General features: G+C 32.4%; 1 protein-coding gene across 1 annotated transcript in view; it reads left to right on the top strand.

Annotated features, from left to right (window-relative positions):
- The window catches only part of LOC129221609 (protein phosphatase 1 regulatory subunit 21-like), a 69,409-nt gene that overhangs the window by 17,104 nt on the left and 34,423 nt on the right, over nt 1–17,882 (top strand). Inside the window, exons 5-9 of the mRNA XM_054856130.1 lie at nt 1,734–1,838; nt 2,349–2,513; nt 10,210–10,268; nt 11,573–11,667; nt 16,765–16,958. Coding sequence (XP_054712105.1) covers nt 1,734–1,838; nt 2,349–2,513; nt 10,210–10,268; nt 11,573–11,667; nt 16,765–16,958 — 618 coding nt within the window. The remainder of the gene's footprint in view (nt 1–1,733; nt 1,839–2,348; nt 2,514–10,209; nt 10,269–11,572; nt 11,668–16,764; nt 16,959–17,882) is intronic.

Below are 17,882 nucleotides of genomic sequence, written 5' to 3'. Positions count from 1 at the left end.
AATATTTGCGTTCATAAGTTAGGTTTTTTTGAGAATGACTCATATATGTGTATGTGAAATTATATTCCTTATTGCCTTTATTGCATGTTCCAAATTCCATTGTTCCTTCTTTTATTTTGTGAATTTATTATTATTTGTTTGCTTTTACTTAAAATTGATTTCAGAAATTGAACGACGGGCCATCTTTCTTAACACACAGGACTTCTTAACACATCCAGTTGCAATCTTTTGATCTAAACCAATCAGGAAATGATGGGCAGCCAGTTAAACAACTAAAAAGTAATTTAACTGGCCTTCAGAGGCCTCTATCACATTGTTTTGAAAGCTAACAGAACAGTAAAAATTGTCATGCACTAAATAGGTGTTGCTTACATGTCTGAAATTCAAGAAATTCCTCTTTTCTAGGACTGCATTTTAAAACTGCCTTATGATTTGTTACCTTTTATCAAAGCCATACACAGAGTGGAGACCGGCGGGACAAATCCCCTCCTGAAATTCTTGGATCATATTTTTTAGAGTCCGAATTCTAATTATGCAACTGTTTAATTAGTCAGTACAACCTTTCTTTGCTTAAATTTATTTTCCATATGTTTTCGTCCTATACTTTTTATTTATTCTGTCCCTAGGTTTTTCTCCTCACTTGACCATTTTTACCTATTTAAATACTCTCTTACTCAGCCTGAAAATTTAAATTTTTAATCAGCTCCCTGCATAGGCGGCTGGTGCATCAAAACAGTGGATGATCAAAGCAGCTATTTTAAGTTTTTTTTTTAATCAAAAACATCCAATCTAAATAAAAGCTAACTGATATCTATTTTTTTTTAAATTAATTTTTTCAAAGAAGGACCTTGCATTATAGATTGTATAAGTTCATGCAGTCCTCTTATTTTGTTGAGTCAGGAAGTCATCAGATAGTGATCTGATGGTTGATAAAGATCTTATACAAAATCATTTCTATGTAATGAATAATTCTGGTGTTATGTAAAATAATTATCAGATATTATTGAACTAATTTGTTAAAATAATGATTTGATATATTTTTTTTTTAAATTTTAGTTTAATTTTTGCAAACAGCATAATAAACATATTTTTTAAACATTATTTCCCCCTATATCACATGTCTGGAACAACCTTTGCCTCCAACCATGTCCCTCCCCGAAAAAATATCCTGGCTACGGCCTTGCCTTGTATAGTCATTAAAAATGAATTTGAATACTGTCAGTATGATTTACTGTCTCACCTAAAATAATAACTTGTATATATATATAGAGAGAGAGAGGGCGGGGGAGAAATCGTGAGCAATTCAATAGTTTTGATCTCTTAGTTGTTAATTGTGCTTATGATTCAGTTTAGCTATGTTTTATCTTCCCTCTAACTGCATTGATAAAACTGGAAAAATTATAACTGTTTAAGGCTTTGCTTTAGCTTAGCTTGCACAGGGGTGCCCACCTAGAGGGGGTCATGGCCCAGACTGCGCCATTGAAATTTTGTCAGGTATTTTTCTCATTTTGGGGGGGGGGACGCCCTTGCTGTTAGAAGGGGGGGGACCCCTGACTTGCATAAGATTTCAGGATTAATTTCAAAAAAGAAAAAAAAAGGATTATTTTTTACTGTTTTATTTTGTGGTTTTTAATTCATTGTTTTGTTATTTATATCAAACGGCGAGAAAATATTATTTTATCTTTTGTTTTGAGACCATTGTCATCAGAAAGCATGTTTGTCGTTTCTTTTAGGGTAAGCACCCTGCAAGTAATTCATCTCCATTTCCTGAGTCATATGCGGTTCTCAATGCTGAGCTGCAAAGCAGAATCGAAGAGAATGAAAAACTGCATCAAAAAGTAAAGTGTTTTCTATTGTTTGAGTGAAATAGTATGTGAAAGTTTTAATGATCAAAATTGATAATATATGTTTTAGTAAATGCCTTTGATTTTTTTCAATCCTGTGGTATCAAAATTGCTCTGAAGAATGAAATCTTAGAGGTATTTTACTTAATTTTGTATAAAATGTTTTGATGGCTTCTGTTTGAAAACTTATATGTTGCTAAATCTTTGTATCGATGGGTATAATCCATAATAAAAATGCTCTAAGTATGTTTCCGTCACATTTGTGATATGTATATTTGTATACAAACTTTGTTTTCGAAACTAAAAATAATGTACTTTTAAAGTAATTTCTTTAAATGCTGGTGGTATATATAATATCTCCTTCCATCATACAAGCATAACAAGTAACAGTTTTTTCACATTCATCATCTTTATTTTGAAATCTTTTTTTTGTGTATGAATTTTACTTAACATTTTTATTATTGAAATAAAACAATTGACTTTTTTTTTCCTCCCCACTTTTAGTTATATTCTGCTGAAACAGACCATAAAAGTGAGATTGCCAATTTGACTTCACAAATAGAAAAACTACAATTGAACCTGTCTGAACAAGAGCAAAAACTTAGTGAAAAAATAAAAGAGCAAGAGGCCTTTATTAACACCCTTCAAAAGGAAAAAATTAAGATGCAGGTAAATATAGAACAGGTAGTGATTTAAATGTATCTTACACACAAATGATGCAACATCGAAAAAAAAAAAAAATTTGAGAACTAATATACTATACCAGGGTGAGAATAATTGATGCACCAGATTTTGAAAAGTCATATTTTAGAAATTACCGCACACATTACAATAAGTGATACATTAATGTAAAGCAAAATTTAATAAAATTAAGAAAAGTAAATAAATTAAAGAGAAGTATACCAAGCTTTTTCCAGTTACAACTGTTCAATGAGTTTTGTTATGCCTTTTGTTATGCGACAGGCATTGGGCATTTAAAATTGAACATTTTACAAATGTGCTCATTTTTTTTCACATTTGTGTAATCCAGTTGATCCCACATTCCACGTGATTTCTTTTTATAGGGGTTATGTCAAAGACACTGTATGTATCAAACACCAATGCTGAAACACTACAACATCTTAGAGTGCATTTGTGCAGCATTACAAACCACTGACAGTGTATATGTGGACTCTAAAATGTGTGGAATGAAGGTTAAGTGTTGTCGTTTTGCAAAAGGCATTTGAAATTGAATATTTTACAAAATGTGTTCACACATTGCACAGTTGCGCAATTCAGCTTTATTATAAAAACGAATTTGGTATTTTTCTCTTTAAATTCATGCATCACTCATTGTAATATGTGCAGTAGGGTGTCCCAAAAAAAAAATGACAGTTGTTTTATTGAAACGCATACCCTCTTATTTCTTTCCTTTTATATCAAAACCGTTGTAAAAAAAGTTTCATGCAATTTGAAGCACAGTAACCCGCGCCGACTTGAGCCTAAAGGCCTAAACATGTAACTAGCACGTATACGAGCACGTAAGCGAACATTGGCGACGCGATTCTTTGCAAAGCTCAAAGCAGCTGTAAATAGTGTGCAGAAAACAAATAAAAATAGAAAAACATATGTTGGGGCAGGGGCGTAGCTAAGGGGGGGGTTTTGGGGACAACCCCCCCCCCCCCCCAAGACGTTAGTCTCAAAAAAAAAAGAGAGAAAAAGAAGAGAGAAGAGAAAGAAAAAAAAAGAAGAAAAAAAAATTCCAAGCGATTTTTTTCTGAGTAACAAAGGTCAAAAATTCACTTCGCTTCCCCCCCCCACCCAATGCCATTGAAAATCTGCTCCATGTTGACCCTCAAGCATAAAGACGCCTCCCTCTGCTGCGACAATTTTTTGATAATTGAGTGAAACTTGACACTTCGCTTTAGAAATGAGATTGATTTGTTAAATCCACGTATATGCAGCCTTTCTTTGTCATAGATTCTGCAAATTGTTAAATATGTTTAATTTTATGAGCCGCGCAGTGGGAATATTGCAAAACCCCCGAAATATACAGTCGAATCTGTATATTTCGAATTTCACATTAAAGAAAAAATCGAGATAAAGAGGTTTTGAGATACGGGGGCAAGAAATTTTTTATAGAAATTTGATGGTGAAAATTTGAAATCGATACTAAAGACAATATGAGCTCTTGATTAAAATTCCTCTTTATTAGTTTTGTTAGGTATTCATTCTATTATTACATTATTTAGTGCTTTGTTGCGAGTTTAAGAAATCATTTTGACCATAAAAGAAACTTTAAGCATATCTTTTTCAAGAAAAAGTCTTTTATTGCTTTTTAGTCCCTGATTTTTTTTATTCATTATTTATCCTCTTGAGGTTAGCAATTGCTGCAAATCTAACTTGGCCAGTATTCTACGGTTTTCCTTTTTTCATCACTTGAAAAAAAAAACTTATATACTTTCTTTTCACTCCTATCATTTTGGTTTTCTAAGGAGTCACAATTTTAAGAAAGAGAGCAACCAAAGAACAGTACTAATCCAGCGAAATGGCTTTTAACTTGAATGATCTTTAACCATGAACTTGGAATTTTCATCTTGCATGTCAAACCTGTGAATTTCCCCTTTACTCTTCTTTCAAGAAAGTGCGCGAAACGACTGTCCTTTGGTTAATCTTCCTGGAAAGCCTATTCATGGAACGCATTTCTCCCTCTTTTCCACTGCCTCCTCAACTCTTGAAGACAATTCCTCTGTTTCTGAGTTGAAGAAAATGTTTTTGTTTGCTGCTTTAAGATCATTGGGCTTCGAATCCGAAAATGATAGCATAACCGGAATTCGAGACGATAGAGTTTTTGTTGGTCTGATCTCGTGTGTGTCATAGGTCATAGTCAAAACGACCTTTGCTAACCGGAGTATCCATTGCAATCACATTGATTTTTCAGCCAGTATTTACAGCGTATTCTTTTGGAAACGTGCAGTCTGTTTAAAATAGTACATTCTAAGTGAAAGTTGTTGTATAATGAAGCGAGCAAAACCGATAACAAGCTTTTTTAAACCCAAAGAAAAAAATTAATATTACGAAAAGGATTGCTCTAAAAAGAGAAAGTTAACGTCGTCTGAAGAAAACGAAGTACAGTCTGCAAAGCAGCATTAGTCCCATCGGACCCTTCTGAAGGTAATTTTATTTTAATTCAAAAGAAAAACTGAATAGCATTACATGAATAAAATTTTTAAAAACAAAATGAATCTAAATTATTTCTGTTAGCTTGGTTAGCATTAAAAAGTAGAAAATAAAAAAGACTTCTGTTTATAATACTCCAAAATTGCTGTTGCTCTCTCAAATAGATATTTTTGTAAATTCTAAGGCAGCTAATAAAATTAAAAATAAAGACTTGTGAGGAGAACAGATATGGTATGCATTTGTGCAAATAACTTTCTACCGCCTGTATTTCTACCCTAACTTTTTTTATTCAAATTTTCTTAACTGCTTTAGAATTAGCATAAATGTAAATACATAAAAAGCAACATATAAATATAACGATATGAAAAGCATTTTCATTTTTGCAGATTATAATTCAAGAAGTCTTTTTTTATTTTATTTCATACTTTTAGTGCAAACCAAGTAGGTAAAAATAGTCTTTATAGTCTGACCACCGATGATATTGAAAGTCAAACATCCAGTTTACAGGCGGAAATGGAAGTACCTATTATCTTCCAGGGATGCCAGATTTTGTAGATGTGTGTTAGCCTCTAAATTAAGCAGTCACACTGAAATGAACGGAACACGCTCATCAGATATGTGATTTCCCACTGATTTGGATAGACTGCTTTTGACAAGACGTTGCTAGAAAAATTCACTTTAAATTAAATGGAGGAAAAAGAAAAAAAAGTTGAATTTTCCATAACATTAAAAAAAAAAAAATTCTTTGCTTTTGTTTTGTTTGACACAAGTATCGGAATTGGGGTACCCCATTCCAAAGTATGTAAGATTCCCCTCCCTCTTATTTACATATCTATATATATATATATATATATATAAAAGAAGTAACCCTCCCCGAAAGTCGGGTCTAGCTATGCCACTGTGTTGGGGGGGGGGGGGGGCTTATCCGTGGCAATTTGCAAACCGTCAAACGTGTTAGTACAAATACATTCCGGTCAGCGAGCGCAGTATAGTCCTTCCATAGGGAACGAAACATGGCAGTGGAATTGCAAAGTTCGAAAAAAGAGATATTTTTAATAGGAATCGCGGAAAACACCAAATTACGGGCTTGAAACTTCCCTCTAACGGACAAGTTCTGTCTATTTTGTTTTATGACATTCGAGAAGTAAATTTAACCATCAGTGAAAGTGCAAATCTTGCTATTCGGGAATGCATCATCTTTTGGGAAAAGGCATGCATTCCCACCAAATCGTTGCCAAATTATGTGAATAAACTTAAAAACCTGTATCAAATTTGTAGAAACTTACAAAAAAATGCAAAGAAACTGCAAGAAGTATTCAGGCAACGCCAACAAAAATTTGGGAGTAATTTGAACAATTTATTCAATATTCACATGCTGATGCACTTCGGTTAATAAAAATAGAGGAAGGTAGGATTTTCTAGCAACTCTAAAGAGAGCCCGGCCGACGTGGTCACTTTAGGTGGAGCGGATAAAAAACTGGCCGACAAAGAGGAAAAGGCTCAAGTTTGAGCTGTCAAAGAAGAAAACAGGCGCATTACATACGATTCCGCTTCAACATCCTCGGAATTGTATGAACCTGTACAAGATTATTCCTCTTCGAGAGCTAGTGAAAATATTAATGCAGAAGATTTCCCTGAAACATATAAATCAATACATGGAACAAGTTTATCAGAACCTGGAACAAGTATATTAGAACCTGGAGCAAGTACATCAGAACCTGGAACAAGTATTATCAGAACCTGGAACAAGTAAATCTGTTCTGAGGAGCGATTTTATTACTCCAAAGTCAGTTGTTTCATTGGACAGGTGTCCAAGTATATGAGATTATGTGTTTATTCTTGAAGCTACTATTGAGGTACTTGGGTGTAACATTGATGAATTTACAATAGGTAAATCTTCAATTCAAAGAATTTGAACCAAAAAGCGGAAGGAACACGAGGAAAGAATAAAAATTGGTTTTCAGTATGAGGCACCATATGTAGTGAATTTACCTTGGAATATGAAACTGTTGCCTGCTTTGAATGCTCAAAAATCAAAAGAATATTGCTTATCTATAGTTATTTCATAAGGATGTGACGAACCCATTGCCGAGTCTAAACTGGATAATTCAACAAGAAAAGAACAAACACAAGCTGTTTGAAAGGCAGTTTTAGATTCGAATCTCGAAGACAAAGTTAAAACTCTGTTATGATACTACAGCTTCCAAAACAGGTCCTTTATGTGGTTCTTGCGCTATTCTTGAGCAAAAAATTGATAGAGAAATGCTTTCCTTTGCTTGCTGCCATCATATATATGAACTGATCTACAGTGCTATGGAGGAGCTGCGGAGTTGTTCCGAACTGTACCCTAACTTGGAAAATTAACTTGACTTTTACCGTGCTGAACTTACTAATATTACAGTCAGGGATGACTATCAAAAGTTGCTAGAACTGCCTATCATATTTTTAGGTGGACATACAGAAAGTGAATTTAAAATAAGACCACCGGGAGCCATGCACCAAGCTCGATGGATGGCTCAAGCGATTTACTCCCTAAAATTATTACTGTTTAGTTCACAACTAAAATTAGGTACGAAGGGAAATAAAGCATTGTTTGATGTCTGCTTGTTTTTAGTGACAACATACGTGAAACCATGACTTCAATGCATTTTGGCAGTCAAAGCACCCAAAAAAGATTTGTGCTTTTTGAAAAAAGTACAAAAATGTAGACCCAATTATCTTTAAAGCTGCTCTACAAAAATTCATCCAGTTTTTATGGTATGGTCAATAATATTTCATTCCTTCATGTGAAAAAGACTGTCTCAATGTAAACGATGCAGCTGAAAGAGTGGTAAAAATGATGTAGGATTTTCATGGTTTGCTAACAGCTGATGAGGAACAAAAACAATTTGTGCTACGTTGCATTAAAGAGCACCGGAAGCTCTATCCTGACTGCAAAAAGCAAATATTGAATGTATGCAAATAATGTGCAATAATGTTTCTTGTAGTTTAATATTGTTGTAAATATTTGCTTTAAATAAATTGATGTTGCGTGTAGTAAGGAATTATACAGTTAGCTTTCTTTCCACTGTAGTCGCCGTACAGGATTTCAAGTCCAACTTTGACCTCAAGTCGGCACGGGTTCCCGTTATTTTATTGCAATAAAACTTTTTTCTCATGTTTCTGAGATGAAATGGAAAAAATTTGGAGGGTATGCGTATTCGATTTCACAAATTTTTTTTTCGCCATTATATCTTGGGACACCCTCAAAAATATGATTTTTTGACATTGGGTCCATCATTTGTGCTTCCCTTGTATGGTCGAAACTTAATTTCTCAAAGTACTCGGGACCAACAGAAATATATGATACAACTGAAGTTCAAGATTCCAGAAAAATATATTTTTCCTTTCTGAGATTCTCATAATACTAATTTCAAGCATTCACATTCACAGAAGAAAAAGAACCGGAAACTTCAATTTTCTTTTCTAAAAATATAAAAATGGAAAAATATTATTCTAATTTTTAAACGAAAAGTACAATAACAAAAATATTGTCGAAAATTTCGACTTTCTTTTGCTCATTTTTCAAAATGTTGAGCACACAAAATTCACTAAAAGCTATAGGGTGGGACGAGGGAGTGTCTAAAATTTGTGGTCAGCCAGACTTCTTCAAATGAAGAATTTAATGGGTTTGACCTTCTCTAGGAAAATAGGATACTGCTACATGATAATTGCATGATAACTGCATTGTGATAATTTTGACCTGCTAAACAGAGGAAGTATAGTAGGGGAACGCTTTGTATTGCTAATCCCTCATCAAATTCTAACTCTCATTTGTACTGGTTCTTATTGAGCCACTGAAAAGAACTTATCATTCAGTAACTAGAAGCGACTATAATAATGTTAAAAAGCAAAAAGTGCTCATCAGCTTTTTATCTTGCTGAGGATAGGGACCTGTCTGTTAATTTTTAGCCTTACTGTTCATAGCCACTGAAAGAGCAAACATCAACACTGGCAGCAAAATGATGCTGACATTTGAAGGTAAGTGGTTTGTGGTTTGGCTACTAAAAACCAAAGAAACAAAAATCAGAACAATGAATATTAAGAGATGACTGCCTGGTACTTTGAGAAAGTGGAGTGGTTAGTGTGAAAAATTCTTTTTTACTACCTTTGCAACAATTTGGGACCCTCCAAGAACTTTCTAATGAGCAAGAATTAATGTTAAGCAAAGTCAAGATATTGAAAGTTAACTATTTTATTTTGTAATGTAAGTCGATCATTTCGAACAACAATGAGCATTTGTCATTATAACTGCTTGATAAATGACTTTCTTTTTTTCTTTTTTTTTTTTTTTTGTAGTTTCTGAATTATTTTATGTTTTAGGTAGCCTCTTCATTATCCAAATAATATGAAAATCATAATTTGAAGACATATTCTGTGCATATTCAATATTCATGCATTAGCTGAAAAATATTATACAAAATAAAGGTAAAAATTTTAAGAGGGGAACAGGCTCAGTTTTACACAAGGTAAATGTTGAAATGACATTCAAATTCAGTGCTTGAAAATCCAGGCATTTTTCTGAGTTCAATCTAACTCTTTTAACTAAGCTTTAAGTAAATAAAACCTATTGCAATTTGATATTTTATATCATTTGATTCTTACATAAAGTCATTAGCCACAGTAAAAGCTTGAATAAAAATAGTTGTTTAAATCGAGTTTTTAATCAGTGGCTCATGGATACTCTTGTAACATTATTGGTATTACAGTAGCTTAATTAGGACCTTTCACTGTATAAATGTTCCTGTTTATAAACATACTTTTAGTTATTTTGACTTTTTCCCAAAAGTCAATCACAAAGTTGCTAAAATATTGAAGAAGTTTGGTTTTGATACTACATTTCCTCTTTCTAAATAAGATCAAGTTTACTAACTTGAATGCTTCCATTAATTGCCCTAGCATCTGGGTTATTATTAGTATTTCTCTTCTCGGAAATGTGACTTTTTTTTACATAAGCCAGGCTGAATGTGCCATCAAGTGTTTTCTGAAAACATGAAAATTAGGTGAAATGCAATTAATTTTTTGCATCATCATTTTTGTCACATTAAATGTGAAAGAATATTGTCATTAAAGAAAGGGAAAAATTATACAAATATACTTTGTTTGCTTTCACATAATTTTTATAATTTTAGAATTTATCGCTCAGTTCTTCAGAACTTTTTTACAGGTTTCTTTGAAAAATCATGAAGTAGAATTGAAAGATCGAAAAAGGAAAGATGAAACAAGGTAATTTTAATGTTTGTATTTTTTCATTAATTGTATTTATATTTAAAGTAGAAGAAACATTTAAATTAATTCCAATATTTTAATCTGAAACCAGGATAAAAATGTTTAACACTAAAAGAGCAAGATTTTTTTTTCTTTCATCTTTGAAAGTTCTTAAAGCAACTACTGACTGTGTCCATTTGTACTATAAGCATTAAATCATTTTCTAATAAAACATAATTAAACTGACACTGGTTTTGTTTTTAATGTTTTACCTAATTTGTTTAAAAATTAATCAGTCATTTGGTTTAAAATTTATTTTTTTCTTGGTGTATAACATCTATAAATTTGTGTAGTTCAAACTGTACCCATGTGATCAAAAGATGAAATCAAATCATTTCTATTAGCAACTTAAAAAACAAGAGCATGTTTTTTAGTAAACTGTTTAATTCATATTGTTGTAATGTCTCTAACTAAGCACTGTTTTAACTCATGCTCTTAATCAAATATGTTACTCATTTTTATGTTTTTAAAGGACAATAGAGTAATAGAATTCATGTTATTAACCATTGCCATGGTTAGTAAGTTGAGAGCATAAATGCAGCTTTTGAAGCAGCATTGGAAAGAAAATAATCTACTGAAATGCATGCATTAGTTTAGTGCATGTCAGAATTTCTTAAAATTACATTCTGCATTCAAATTTCTCAGTTTTTTATTTAATATATAAAATAACTTGTTATGAGAATTATTCGGTCTATTAATGATATAAAATTCATTTTGGACCTTTTTTTAATTAGACAAATGACAAACCACTGACATTAGGTCATCAATTGCATGACGGGGGGGGGGGGGGGGAGGCATTACTCTCTCCCTCTCAAGATTGCAACAAAATTAAATGAATGAACACACAAAATTGTATGTATGATATGCATTATTTTCAAACCTAAAACGTTATGATTATTTGGAATTAACGCTTCATATACTTCTGGACCTACGCCACTAGAAAAGTTTGTCTCAGATCCCTGAAATATATGTTACTAGCATCTTCAACTTTTACTGTAACCTTATTTATAAAACAAAACCAAGTTTAGGATGTTTTCTTTCTTTTTTGCACATGACATACATTTTATTTTGTTTCAATTGAGTGCCAAACTCGCTTCCTTTGCTTCATACTCCAGTGCCAAAAGGTATTCTCTAATTACACTAAGATTTCTAGAAAATGTGTTATCCCCGAAGTTAGAAAAAAAAGTTAAACTTGTGTTTGTACTTGTTTATTTTTCTCACTTTATTTGTTGTTGCTTAGTAATATTTTACTTTCTTTTTAGAGATAAGGATGTATCATCTGTTAAAGAAAATTTATCCCAGCAACTTGAAAAAGCTAATAGTATAATTTCTGAAAAAGTTTTATTTAATGATTCATGTAAGTATATTTCTTGTCTTAATACCTTTGTTTGAAAGGTTAGCGATGAGCAATCAACAACTATATGTGTTAGATTTCCTGAAAAAATGATTATTGTGAATGAAAATTTATAAGTGTTTGCAATATTGTGAATATTGCATAAATTTTGTTCTGTCATAATGACATTACAAACTATTCGTCTCAAATTCGGATATGCATGTAACTTAGTGATCATCAAAAAATATTGATTGTCATTTACGTGAAGTGCTGTAATTTAATGCTTTGTATTAACGATGGTTTTAGCTGAAACTTTGTTGAGTAAAAAAAAAACTTGTTTGTCTTTCAAGTTTTCCAATACCAAATGCAAACTATTTGCCACAGAGTGATATATTTAAAGTGACTTTATCTTTATTTTAGTAAATTTTCATTGTATTTTGTTACGTATTGTTTTTCACACTTGTATTTATTAAATGTAATAACTCATTGACAGACATTTGAATTTCAAATTATCTAGCTGTTTACCATTTCCATATTTTAAATGCCTTATAGCAGTACAAATTGATCCCATCTCATTTAAGCTCATTAGCATGTTTATGTATGTCTTTCAATACTGTGAGCCCTGCCTAATCAGGTAATGGATAAACATATACCCTGCTTATACAAATAAAACCTCCCGGAACTGAATATTTCTCCATTGGTACAATGTTAAATATCCCCCTTTGGTCAAATAATTTCCCCAGATAATCAAATAATATTAATCAGTTTTCGCAAATATTTTTGCTGAGAAAAAATAAAACAAAGTAAGTAGGAACAACTATTGGCATAAAATATAAAATAATATTTTTCAGCAGCAACGTCCAAAAAAGAAAAAAGAAAAAAACTTTTACATTCCATCAAAGTATTTCCAGTATTCTAATTTCTTTTGTAGTTGCCATCACCAAAAAAAAAAAAAGATATAGTACATCTGATAGTTACAATAAATATTAAAAATATATATAAACATTGCAGACAAAAATAAATTGATAAATATTTTGTGTAAAACACAGTAGAGGAGGAGAAAGAAAAGGAGTTAGCAAAGTGTTCCCAAAAGACCTTGAGCAAGCCATTCATACTTAGTCAAAAAATAATGTATACTGAAAAAGGGTACCAAAACCAAGATTTAGTATCTCCATAGGCGGATTTAGGACTGAGTTTCTGGGGGGGCAGGACTTTTTTTTTTTTTTGGAGCAACATTAATAATTGCCCTCTCCCCCATTCTCCCATGTTTTTATCTATTTTCTGCGATGCATAAGGCCATTCTTCACCTTTTTATGTGTCGTTTTCATTACTGTGTGTAATCATGCTGTCCTTTTTAAATTGACCTTAAAAGAGAGGGGGCTGGTATTAAGAGAGTGACGCAGGGCTCTCTTTGAAGTGGGATATAGAATATCTCCAATTTGTGTTTCCGGGGGTTACTCCCCAGCAGGAAATTATGTAAAATGGATATAAAATTCTGCATTTTGAAGTCTTAATTGGAAGGGTTAATTGGAAATAATAGGCAAATATTTTATTTTTTTTTAAGTTTTATGCTTTAAAAGTGCTTTGTGATGCAAGTTAATACTTTAAAAGGAATGGTGCACAGATTTAGAGAATAGGTATCAAGAGAGTAACATACTACCCATTTGAACAATTCTTAATTTTTACACTTGATAAGAAATAAAATTGAAGCATACTTTGCTTAGGAGTTTCAAAGACTTGTCTAATTATTTTCAAGGTTTGGTTGGTTAGATTGTGTTTTTGGTTCAAGAGCCCTGGTAGGCTATACTGCACCAATTCTTTTCAGGGTTTTTAGAACCTATCAAAATTTGCACTTTCCAGTTTCTGAAATTGAGTACTAGATTATGTACAATTGTGCAGTATTGTTCAAACTTTGTAAGAAACGGTTATTTTAAGTTTAAAAGAAAAAATAAACTTTAATTTCTCATTACACGTTTTTTTTTTAAATTATAAGTAGTGCAGAAAACGAAAAGGAATAGGGGTAGTGCATCATTTTTAGGGGCCCACTTCAAAGCAGGGGCCCTAAGCTACAGCTTGTTTATCTTATAGGCAAATCCGACCCTGCATGTAATTCCCTCTTACCTGCAGATTTTTGTTCAATTTTATGAAATTTTAACGATTATTCGTCAGTTTTTACAGTTAAAGGATTTTGTGATTTTACTAATCTGTGTAAGATTTTTATCGGTTTTTATCAAATTTCAGCAAATTTTTCCAAAATTTTTGATGACTGAATTACTCAGATTTCAATAATGCTAATTAACTGTCTCATTTAGACTTAGATGATTATGACTTACCTTAATTTTTAAACAGTATTTAGAAAGTAAGGAAAATGGTACTTTCCCTCTAAGTAAAAAGATTCAATTAATCAGAACGTTCAGATAACTGAAATTTATTCAGTCTGAGATAGTATTTACTTTCCTTTCTCATAAAAAAAAAAGACAAGCCGAAAATTTTCCAAGCGCACGAAGTACAGTTCTAATTATTAGTCTCATATATACAAATTTTTTCCTTTAAAAAATAAGGAAAACACAGTTATAAAAACATTTTATCAGGTAATAATACGATCTTACAAGAATTGTGCAAAACTTTCGTGCCGGAAATATATCTCCCTCACTTTTTCTTTTATTCAGACATTTCCCTTACAATGTATGATTCTGGAAAATCAGAAATTTAGTTTTGAACTGCTAGGGATTGAGATTCCTATTTTTTCCCCTAAAAAAATAACACATTGTTTACAGTGATTTTACGTTCTGTTTGTTCAATGGTTGGACAATTTTTCCAGTTTTTTGTTTCATTGTTACATACATTCGTTGAGTATGGTGTTAACTGTTACATTTGATAGTATTTTGCTGTACAAAATCCTTTTAGCTATGTACTTCTCTTGCAATAGCATACATTTCAAATCAGCCAATTTCATTTGAACGTGTGAATCCAGAAGGTTCTTCAAAATCTTTCGTCTGTAACAACCCAAAACATCTAGTTTTTGAAATCACACAAATTGAAAATAAACATTCTGAAAAGAGAGAAAACAAATCGTAACGAGTAGATCGTTCTGTTAGCGCAAATTGGGGAGGGGGGAGGGAGGGTCCCAAATGTTAATTATTATAAGTGTTGCAGCTGAATTCATAGCTCGTTTAGCCTATATTTTCATTCATATACTTGCCCAAATGGTTTTCACTCCAAAATAGTGAATTTAGACCAATTTTCAGTTCCGCAGTGACAGCTGTACTATTTGTATTAAATGTTCGATTTTTTCTTTTCTCCCTTCAGAAAAGGACATTCGCTATTCTCTTCATTTTCATTGAACTATTCAAAAAAGAAAAAACCATGATCTTTTTTTGTTATAAGATTTTGGAAGACAAGTTGTTACTATATAAACTCCTCCCAAAACTGGGGGCCATTGCCTCCTTTGCCCCTCCATAAATGGTAAATAGTAACCCATGCTCTTCTGAACTATTCAAAAACAAAAAAATAATGTTTTTTTTTAAATTTTGGAACATGTGTTGTAACTACATAAAGTCCTCCCAAAACTGGGGGGGGCATTGCCCCCCTCTGCCCCCCCCCATAAATCCGCCCATGAGTATCTCAAGTTGAAAGTTACATATTTATAATTTTCATACCTGCTTGCAATATATATACTTAATAACTATAATGTTTTGTTGCTTACTTAGCTTATTTAAAAAACTTTTTACCAATAACATTAATTACTTCCATATTGATTGATCATTGTTACATTTTAAGACAAATGTAGCTAATTTGGAAAGGTAAAAAAAAATTCCCACTTAATCAAATAATAGTTCTTATAAGGTATTCGTTTAAGCAGGGCGGACAATACTTTATATGCAACTGCACTTGGATAATAAAGAGTTAGACTTCATAGTCGGTTAAAAATCTTAAATATGAAGCCAGAGTTAAGTTTAGTGCAAAAAGCTAACCTATCTTGCCTGACTACCAATGAAAGTCGACTACTTGACATATGGAAAAAAACGCCAACATGTTAGGTTATGTGTATACAGTCGTATTAAAATTACTCAAAGTATTGCTACAAATTTAATTCAAAATGTTCCGAACAGGTTAAAGAACTTATACCCCTGTACATATAGCAGGAATCTATGACCCTGATTTTTCAACATATAAATGTTGAAAAAAATTCCTCATAATCATCTGAGGTTCTTACGGACACTGGAAATCTCCAGATGACACTGTTTGACAGTTATCATATAGTATATTTAAGTACACAATGCATTTGTGGCACAAACAATATTTCAAGAGATAGTTCAAAAAATTCTAAGTCATATACTATTGCTCTCATGAAATGAAATATTGACAGTGTTTATCTTAGTTAAATAGAACTAGGTGCAACCTTAGTTGAGTATATTAAAAAGAGTTAAAACTCGGCAAACAGCTGTTTCAAGGCAATTAAAAACAAGCCTCATCATCAGTGCCACTGATGTTTTTGATAACCATGAAACAGCCGTTTACTGAGTTTTTAATGCTTTATTTGTGGTTATAAGGTAAACACACCAGTACTGGCAGCTTCAAAGTTTATATTTGAAAAAATAGAATTCCAAGTTTCCCCAATGGATTCAACCACCTGCACGTTTAATGCACTTTTGAATCCATTTGACCTGGAATCCTATTTTTTCAAATATAAACCTTGAAGTGGCCACTACTGAAGCAATCACCACTACTGGTGTTTTACCTTACATGTTTTTTTTTTTTTTTTACTTATTGCTTCTCTTCCCACAAATTTTAGGTTAAAAAATGTCTTTTATTAAACAAAAAATGATTTGTTATTCTGACTCTATCAGTTATAACTTTGCTTCAGAAACCAGTCAAACAATTTTTTTTTATTGAATTGTTTGTGGCACAAGTGTCTTATGAGGTAAATGTACGTTTTAGTGCAAATAAATTAGAAAATTTATTTATTCTAAACTATTTCAATTATTTGTTCTCTTAATGGTTACCAGCATTTTAATGATCTGAGTAACTAATTTGCAACTTTAAAATTCGAATATTGCTATGATAACTGCTTGGGAATTAAATATAATTTTATCATTTATTTCCTTTTCTCTTTTGTAGGTGTGCAATTCATGAACACGCTTAATACACCTATAGTCCAAAGGCAAAAACACGGAAAATTAGTTTCTTTGATGACTAAATTGCAGAGCTTTATGTACGATTTCAGTCGGCAGCTATCCGATCTTTACACTTTCCTAATGCAAAGGCTCTGTATTCCTTCTTGTGAAATGAGCATTAAAGCCATCGTTCTGAAGGTAAGTTTTTAAAGAATGATCAGTATTGTTTAACTATTTCCTACTAGTTTATTAACTTTTGAAATTGAAAGAGATCATTTATATAAATCATCTAAGTCTGTTAGAAAAGTTTCAAACCTTGGCCGAAGGAAAAAACTGGAAACCTAATCACCCTCACTAGGCTCCTTGGGACTCCACACACTTTTCCCAGCAGTACTGCCATTGCTGAAAGCATTTGGATACTGCTCAGAATGGAGGAGATGGTTGTTTCAGAATCGAGATTTGCCCAACTGTCGTTGCAGCCATAATGTCCTCTCGTGTGAAATTTCATTCCTGTCAATCACCTTTTAAGTTTAAAAAGCAGCCAAAAGTCTCAGACCCCCTGCCAGAAGAGTATGGAGTTTATTGGAGTCTGGGTTATTGTTCAAAAACTCAAAGCAAGTGCAAAAAATGTTGTCATGATGCGTTGCGTTTAATTTTGAAGAATTATTCAGAAACACAAAAAGATAACAATGTAGTCCGTGGAAGTGGAAGCATCGCAGCCGCACATAACCTCAGATCAACTGCCTTGAATGCCCAAAGAGCATAAAAATTCATAAGCGACTTACCCCATGTTGAATGTATGTGGACCATAGGAATGAAACATAGCAATTACCGTACATACTTTATTTCATCATAAATTTCGAAGCAGACCAGATATGGCAGGAATTTTGTATGGTGATCACCAAGTTAGCCTTAAAAATTCAAACACTTAAAAAACACATATCCGCAGGTGCAATACTTAAAAGTTCAAAAAGGAAAAAAAACGTGGAGCTGGAGCATGTAAAGTTCGTTACAAATCGGAAAACGGGAAGTTCATTCACATGGTTTATAAAACATCCAAATGAAATCGGCGCAGGACGGGAAGTTCAATTTGAAGATGCACACAAGATGGTGGGAAGTATT

Source organism: Uloborus diversus, chromosome 4 (genome assembly GCF_026930045.1).
Source record: "Uloborus diversus isolate 005 chromosome 4, Udiv.v.3.1, whole genome shotgun sequence".
NCBI lineage: Eukaryota > Metazoa > Arthropoda > Arachnida > Araneae > Uloboridae > Uloborus > Uloborus diversus.
The sequence above is the reverse complement of the archived record's forward strand: the minus strand, read 5'-3'. Positions and strand labels throughout refer to the sequence as shown.